Source organism: Callorhinus ursinus, unplaced genomic scaffold (assembly GCF_003265705.2).
Source record: "Callorhinus ursinus isolate GAN/ISIS: 27379988/994484 unplaced genomic scaffold, GSC_fseal_2.0 scaffold10, whole genome shotgun sequence".
In the NCBI taxonomy this organism is placed as follows: Eukaryota; Metazoa; Chordata; class Mammalia; order Carnivora; family Otariidae; genus Callorhinus; species Callorhinus ursinus.
Window position 1 is genome coordinate 39,184,271 of NW_027397072.1, and position 8,417 is coordinate 39,192,687.

Consider the following 8,417-nt stretch of genomic DNA (forward strand, 5'->3'; position numbering starts at 1 on the left):
TCACATTGGCTATTTAAACTGAAATTAAATAAAATTTAAAATTCAGTTCCTCACTCACACTAGACACATTTCACAAGCTTGAACAGTCACATGTTGCTAGTGGCTACTATATTCAACAACACAGACACAATATATTTTCATCATCACAGAAAGTTCTATTAGCGCTGCTCTAAACAGACTGTCAGAAAGAAAGAAGTCACACATATTTGCTTGGAAATACAGACGATTTAATGGCCTTTGTTGACTGCTGTAACATAAAAACTCAAAAGATGCAGTTTCAAGTCTCTTCTGCTCTGAGATAAGCAAATTCATTATTCATTCATTCAACACACATTAACTGAGCACCTACTATGTTCCAGGACCCAGGCTAGGTTCTGGGGATAGAAAGATAAATAAAGGGACACAGCTCCTGCTCACAATCTGGTGGAGGAGGCAGACAAGTAAAAGGCAATTATAATGTCATGAGGAGAGTGCTCTGGTGGGGGGTTCGAGGGTGATGTGAGAGACTCAGACAGGGAGCCAGCAGAATCTAAGGCATTCGGGAAAGGCTTCACAGAAGGGGTGATTTCCTCACTGGATGTTTAAAGATGAATGAGTTGACAGGTTTCAGATATTTTAGACAGAATGTTTTAAAATTCGAGAGGCACAGGAGAACGTGAGTCACTCAGGGACCCATGAGTGAGCGGGTTTGACTGCTGTCTAGGATGCAGTGGAAGTGAGTTTACTAGAGCAGAAGTCAAGTGTTCTTGGGTGGTGTGCTGAGGGACAGATATGGGGGAGGGGACAAGGGAAAGAGAAAGTTTCATTTTGGATGTGCTGAGTGTGATGTGCCTGGAGAACATTTGAGAGAGCATGTGGGGCTGGAGCTCAAGAATAAGGTCTGGGAATATAGAGTTAAGAATATCAGACTCAAGGTGGTGATTAAACAAAGGGCCTGGCTGGGCTCATGCAGGGAGTATGTGCAGAGTGAGATGAGAATGAACCAAGAGTGACCAGAAGGAACAAAGACAACCCCAGGAAACGCCAATGTATCGAGGGCAGGTAGAGAAACAGGGTTAGGGAAGAAGATGGGGAAACCACATACATCAGAGGATCATCACAAGGACATGATATCCAGAAATCAAGGGCTGGGAGTGTCAACTGATGCAAAGAAGCGAAATAACATGCGGACTAAAAGCTACCCACCAGAGTTGACCTTGTATGAGCCATTTTAGTGGAGTTCAGGAAGCCAGCCTGCAGTGTGTTCAGGAAGAAACTGAAGAAAGTGAAGAAAGGCAGATAATAACTATGAGGGACAAGTCCTTTAAAAAAAATACTCAGCTGTGAAGATTATGATCCAAGAATCCTCAGCATGTTTGTTGATGAAGATGGCAGCAGATGGAGGAATGTCAAGGATCCAAGGTGGGGAGGGAATTAGAGGTGAAGCAAGGCCCCAAGGACATCAGAGGGAAAGGGGTCCAGAGCACAGGTGGAGAGTTAGCTTTGTGGGAGGAGAGGGGTTCCCATTCCACTGGTGTGAGAAGGAGGAAAAGGTCAAGCACAGACAAGACGTGCATGAATGTGGGAAGAGGATTGGGGGCGTCCCATCTTCTGACCTCTGTTTCTCTATGAAGCAGGAAATGAGCTTCTGCTGAAAGCCAGACTGGAGGACAGGAGTGAAGGCCTGAACTTGCTACTGGGCAAAAGGGAGAGAAAGCCAATGAGGGGCACATGAAACCCTTCTGGGCTGTGCCCAAAGGCCAGCTGAGGTGGGCAAAGAGTCTGCAGAAGTGCCTGTGTTCAGAGAGGTACTGCCCTCCCGGGCTGTGCTGAGCATCTCCTGGAGCAACACAGGGAAAACAAGACAGCTGCATGAACCCAGGGTTGGGACTCTGCCAGGCAGGAAGGGAGAATAGGCAGATAGGAAGGAGGGCTCCTGAATTGGCTTATCTGAAAGGAAGTAAAGACAGGAGGAGGGTGAAACACTAGAGGATACATGATGTCATCTAGTAATCTGGGGTGGAGAAAAAAGACAGAGAGGTGAAAAGGTAGGAAGCAATGCCCAGAAAGTTAGACATGAAAAATGGAGAAATTATGACCAGGAGAGGGTATTAGTGAAGAAACTGGAAAGACATCTGTCATTGAGTAAATTGAGAATCTGTGAAGCAAGAGGATTAGACGATTTTTTAAGTGGACATTGAAGGCACCAAATTTGAGGCAGAGGGGATGGAAAATGAGACCATGAATATGGGAGAATGACGGGCGGAATGGCAGAGGACAGTGACAGAGAAGGGAAGAGGCTTGGGGGGAGGTTTTATAGGAGGGCAGGAGAGTGATCATTTGAATGTGCATTGGGTTCCTGGGAGATTGCTGGTGCCATCTCTAGGCCTATTAGTATGAAGGCTTAGAAGACTTTCAGTCTTCCTGTGAAAGCTTCTAGAGAAGGGGGTATCCTTGAAGAATAGCTGAATGCCAGGTATGAGTATTCTGCCAAGAGGTAGCACATTCACAGAGCTTTGGGTCAATTTTTGGCACATTTGCAGAGCCATTGGAGAGGTTAAGAGGGAGGCCGCAGATGGTTCTGAGGATGAAGGGGGAGGTTGGAGGAGCTAACACTTTAGGCAGAGATGATAAATATGGAGCTTGGTGGGATCACTTCAAGATGGTAGCTAGAGCTCTGTGGTCAACGGTGGCCCCAGATGGTATGGAAGACTTGGTGACATTCCCAAATGGATAGCTTTGCTCCAGGATTCCCCTAAAACATTGGAGAGAATTTTAGAACTCCAGAAGATAACAGGACAACTAGATTGGCTGATTCCAAGACCCTCACTCTTGGGTGGAAACCACAGCAACCTCCCAGGACGTGATGGCAAGTTCGTCGTCACATTCCCAAGGAGATCCTAACATAGGCGTGTGGAGTCTGGATTAGACATTCCTCCTGGTGAGAAGAGCAGAGGTCCCAGGGCATGGGCAGTGAAAGAAATTAAGCAAAGGAAATCATAATTATTCCTTACTAAGAACAGAAATTTACTGGGGGCCAATGATTACATCTAAGCTGGTAAAGACCATCCAGGCACATGGAACCAAATAAAATTCCCTAAAACCAATTCTGCTGAACCCAGGACCATCAGGTGTGCATGTTTCCAAATTTCTCCCTCAGCTTCATCCTGCTAAGACTTCAATCCTGGTTGGCCAATGGCCAGGAAAATCTCAGATACCATCCAAGTGGCACCCACATCACAGGGAATCAAGGCTTGGCAGTGAGGGTGGGGGAAGGAGACGCCTCCTGGGTGTTTTAGAAATAGTTTCCGAATAATACTTGGAATCCAGACCTTAAACTGGGGCCTCAAGTGGCTAGGGCAAAGCCCCACCTCTTTCTGCATATTCACCTCATTGTCATATTTACTAAGAGGTTTTGGTTCTCTGAGTAGAACCTAAATGGTCCAAACCCTTCTTCATAATTCCACGCTAACCTGAGGAAATTGAACATCACCCATCCTCGTCAGATAAGACCGGAGTATTCTAGACCATGAGTAAGACCAGCAGGCCCAGAGATACGCACAGATAGGTGAGCAGCCATCTGAGACTCCAGGCACTTGCTACCCCCAGCTCAAATGTCATCTCCTCCATGACACACTTCCCAATGCATACACACCACCCCCACATACCAGACATATACCCGTCACTGCACCCCCCTATAGAGTTTACCATTGCATTTATTATACTGTGCTTTAATTGTTAACAGTTTGCCTCCCCAACTACAATTGAAGTTTCTTTATCCCTAGGGCCTTCGACCCAATAAATATTTGCAGGGTAAGTTGGGCTAGGCTGGGCTGGGATAGAGTTCAATTGGGAATTGAACTAAGTTTAAATGAACCAAAATGAACTGAGGAATACAGAACAGTACATTCCCAGAGCAAAAAGAGTGAACATTATTCTGCCTTCCTCATCAAGGGTCTTCCCAGAAACCCACTACCTCCAGAATGTCTCCCCTGTCCCCCAGCCACAATGCCCCTCCCCCACCAGACAGGTCCTCATTGCTTCTTATGGAACAGAGCCGGGGCTGGCTCATTGCTGGGCTCAGCCATGACCTGCATGGGTTGGTTGTTCAGGGCAGCCTCGCGCATCCTGTGGTACATGAACTCGTTCTGGCGGAACATGCGCAGCTCCATCTCCGTCTGCACCCGCATGGCCTTTGGGACACAGACACACCATAAACAGTGATGACAGGCTTAATGTACTAGTCATAAAGTTAGCCTTCTCAGACATTTTATGGCACCAAAGTCTGTCCTCTTTACGTGTACCATACTGCCTTTGGACAGTCCTTTGGACGCCGTCACCCTCAAAAAAACCAGCTCTTCAAAGCACAAAGGAAACCAGCAATTATTAAGAGCACGTCATTTGCTAGGCACCGTTCTGACTGCTTTTCACATGTTAACTCACAGAACCCTTATTAAAACCCTATCCCTTTTTTCCATTTTACTGATGAGGAGACTGAGGCCCATACATTCCATGTGTGCGCTCACACAGCTAGAAAGTGGTGAAGCTGGAGTTTAATCACAGCAGTCTGATTCCAGAGCCTGTGCTCCCCAGCTCCACTCTATGCAGCACATTTTCCAATGTATGTGCCTGCATGCACACTGCTGGGTAGGCTTTCTCCATCCACGCTTGGAGCATCTCAGGCTTCAAACCTCAACTTTGCCATCCACTCGCTATGTGACTATGACCAGGCTAAGACCTTCCCAGGCCTCAGTTTGCTCAGATGTAAAACACGACGAGTTGGACTAAAGCATTTCTGAATTCCCTTCTGGTCCAGTGGGCAATCTATGGACTTTCCAAAAGCAGAGTCCAGAACCCAGCTCCCATCTGTAGAGAGAGCTCAGAACAGAAAAGAAGGCCAGGCCCTGAAATGCTACTTGCCTCTAAGTCCTTGGTGATTGGGTGGGAGGGTCCATGTGTCACCAAGAGAATGGCGTAGGCTTTGCAGATCATCCCGTGCCCCACCTCAATGTTGCCAGCATGCCAGTTGGTCAGCCCTGCCCGCATCACGGCCATGCCCAGTTGGGCATTGTTGGGGTGGTAGAGCTTCCTGTGGGGACACAGAAAATAATTGTCACAGATAATCCCAACCTTCCTTATATCTGCACAGCATTTGACAACTCACCAAGTATTCTCATTGACTTGGTCCATCTGCTTTCCCACCAGTGCTGTGAGGTATCTACAGCCCATGGAGCAGGGACTGAGCCACAGAGAAGGGGAGGAGTTACCAAACACCCCACATGGTAAGGCTGTGGGAGCTGAGACTGCCCTGGGCCATGAAGCCAACTCCTCATGGGCAAAAGAGTCAGGACTCCACAAGAGAACAGGAAGTGGGGAGCTCTCAGGGACACCCCAGCCCTCTTCCCGGAAAGCAGTTCAGGGGAATAAAAAGAACTTGAATGTCCTTCTTGGGACAGAACTGTAGTCTCACCTCCTTGGCACCCTCCTAACAGAGCTTCCTTTTAGCATATCGTACTAATTTTCCTGGCTTTTGTTTATGAGTAACATTCTCTCAAAAAAATGGAACCTGCTTGTGCCAACTTACTCATTTGGCCAAAGATACAAAGTTACATGCCAACCAGGACATGGAAGGCAAGAGAAGACATTGGCAGAGAGAAGGCAAGGGCTTTGCATTTTATAATTTGTGAGCAAGGATGGCTAACACCTCATTCATTCATTCATTTTTAAATAAAAGAAAAGGTTGCCTGTGCTGACTGCTAGGGGGAGAAACTTCTTGAAGCACTTACAATCAGGCGGGACTTAGCCTTAAGAAAACTAAAAGCAGGAGACGCCACCCATGTGATAGATGAGCTGGAGGATTTGGGAAAGACCAGGGATGACAGATAGGTTTCATGTCGGGTACCAGCCCTGATGATGTGGTCACTACTACTCGGAGCACCATGGTAAAAAGGCTCAGTGGTAAAGATAAAGAGGACCACGATCGATTACTGATGCCTGCTGCAGGTTACAGGAGGGGGACGTAGCAACGTGTGTGCCGTCTACATGCCAGCCCTGAAACAGACACATTCCAGGGTACTTTCTGAGACCCAGCATTGCTACCTACATATAGCCATCCACCATCCTCCTGGCGTAGTACGAGGCCTCCTCAAAGGCCTGGAGGTAGGAGAGGACCTCGGAAACAGTGCTCAGCATCCGCAGCGTGTAGAGGTTGGTGTCGGCAAACACTGGCTCCTGCTTCTGCAGGCACTCCCGGCATAATTTCACAACCTGGAGGAGACACGGGCCCTGTCCATTACCACTGCACTCACATAGGGGAGCACCACCACGACACTGGACACTCATTCTTTTAAGGTTGAGGACATTGCTGACGGGGAGGAAAAGCACCGGTTTGTAATCAGAATAGCAAAACGGTCCTATTTGGCTACAGAGTAGGGATGAAGACGGTACCGGTGGGAGACGTGGCTGACACGGCAACGTGCAAAATGAGGTGTTCTCATAATCAGTAGGTGGCAGAGAGTTATGAAAGGGAGAGACTGAGTGATTGACTGATTCTCACAACAATACAATGACATAGGTACTACTAATATTCCCATTTTGCCAGATAAGAAAACTGAAGCACAGAGAGCGTAAGTACTTTGCCAAAGTCACACAGGTAGTAAAACATGGAGCAAGAATTCAAACTAAGCAGTTGTGCTTTATCTTAACCACCATTCCTGTGATTCTCCACTCTGGCTGGGCTCTGGAATTACTTGGAGACCTTTTTAAAAACAGCGTTGTCTGGGCCCTGCCCCAGACCAAGTGAAACCAAATATCTGGGGGAGGGACCCTGGCATCTGTACCTGGGTGGTCCTTATGCACAGTGATGTTGGACAATCATTCCCCAAGGGAAGTGTACAAGATGAGCTGGCAGAGAGGGAGGCTCCCAAGAGGCTGGGAGACCCACCAGGAGAATGTCGCATTGGTTCCAGTGAGGAATAAGTCTTGTGTTGGTCACCCCACTAAGGGCTCAAAAATGTGCAATGAATGAGTAAATGAGGAGGATGAAGATAAAGGAAAAGCAGATAGAAATGAACACAAGTTAATCTCTCACACTGCCATGCCTTGGTGGCTTCCAAACCTAGCTACATGCCTGAGATGTTTAAAGAGCTTGGATTCACAGTCTGTTGCAGATTGGATGAATCACATCTGAGGGGGTGAGACAGAGGACTGTGCATTTGCAGCAAGCTGCCCAGGTGAATTTGATGCAAATGCTCTGCAGATCAGTGTTTGGCAGGGGGATCTCAACTTTGGGTGCCTGTTGAGATCACTTGAAAGTTTTAAAAGTCCTGACGTCTGGGCTCCACCCCAAGAGATTTTGGATAAAATTGTCCTGGGTCGGTGTCTGAGCATCAGGATTTTTCAACGATTCTAGTGTACACCCAGTTGATAATTCCTGCTGCTTTGAGAGCCGGGGCTGAATGCTCAGTAGAGACTGAAAACTGCAGCCAGGACATGCATTCAATTACGAAAAAGCAAGCAATCCACTGCCATCTCCATTCCTCCACCTCTGATGCCAACCTGAGATATCACAGATCCCCCGGGGACATTTGTCAGGCTGCCTGTGCTCTCCCCAAACCCAGCTTCAGTAGGCTGAACAATCACTAAGAACACACCTCTAAGAGGCACTAAAGGCAAGAAGAGTCACAGTCCAAACCAACAGACATCCTCCAGAAAAACAACCTGCTCGATAGCCTCCCCATCTCCACCCCACCCCATCTCCCCACCTTGCCAGAAAACCATTCTGCTCTCTTCCCCTACCCATCCCTCTAAAAATGAATTCTTACCTCATGGTACAGACCCTCAGAGCGAGCCTTGTCAATTTTTTCCAGTGTATCCTTGGAGAACTGTATCATCTCCTTTACCACCTCCTGAGATGGCTGGGAAAGAGAGGGATGATGAGTTAGACATCTCTTCACAAAGCAACCAACTGCATCTCTGAATAGCTGCCATCTTTGACATTCAGTGTTGTGCAAGATTGATGCCTTCCTCATTCTGAATGCTTCACTTCCATACATGCTGCTCCAGATCCCTACAGCTTTTGCAGCTCCCTCCATCAAGCTTCTGACTCAGGTGCATTTTCCACTGACCAAGCCCTGGAGCCTTGCTGCCAGCCAGTCATTCCCCACCTTGTGCTCATGCCTGGGTTTTGGGAGCCCAGGGCAGAATCTGACCTTGATCTCTGTGGTATTTTCTTTGGCATTTTGGATTTTCATTCTATCACCCGAAATATTTTCCATTGTTCCTCATTACTTCAAGTCAACCACATATTGCACAGGTATGCCCTTGTGTTTTAGTCTTTGCTCAACTCACTGATTTATTTTTTTTTAAGATTTTATTTATTTATTCATAAGAGACAGAGAGAGGCAGAGGGAGAAGCAGGCTCCCCGTGGAGCAGGGAG

The 8,417-nt window shown here is 47.4% G+C and overlaps 1 protein-coding gene across 3 annotated transcripts in view; it reads right to left on the minus strand.

Annotated features, from left to right (window-relative positions):
- Window positions 1–215: 215 nt before the first annotated feature.
- The window catches only part of SMYD1 (SET and MYND domain containing 1), a 39,237-nt gene continuing 31,035 nt past the window's right edge, over window positions 216–8,417 (minus strand). For all 3 annotated transcript variants that reach the window (XM_073897433.1, XM_025867627.2, XM_025867626.2), the window contains 4 exons: window positions 7,803–7,895; window positions 6,083–6,246; window positions 4,900–5,068; window positions 216–4,172 (listed from right to left, as the gene is read on the minus strand). In XM_073897433.1, the coding sequence (XP_073753534.1) occupies window positions 4,014–4,172; window positions 4,900–5,068; window positions 6,083–6,246; window positions 7,803–7,895 (585 nt within the window). In that variant the 3' untranslated portion in view covers window positions 216–4,013. The remainder of the gene's footprint in view (window positions 4,173–4,899; window positions 5,069–6,082; window positions 6,247–7,802; window positions 7,896–8,417) is intronic.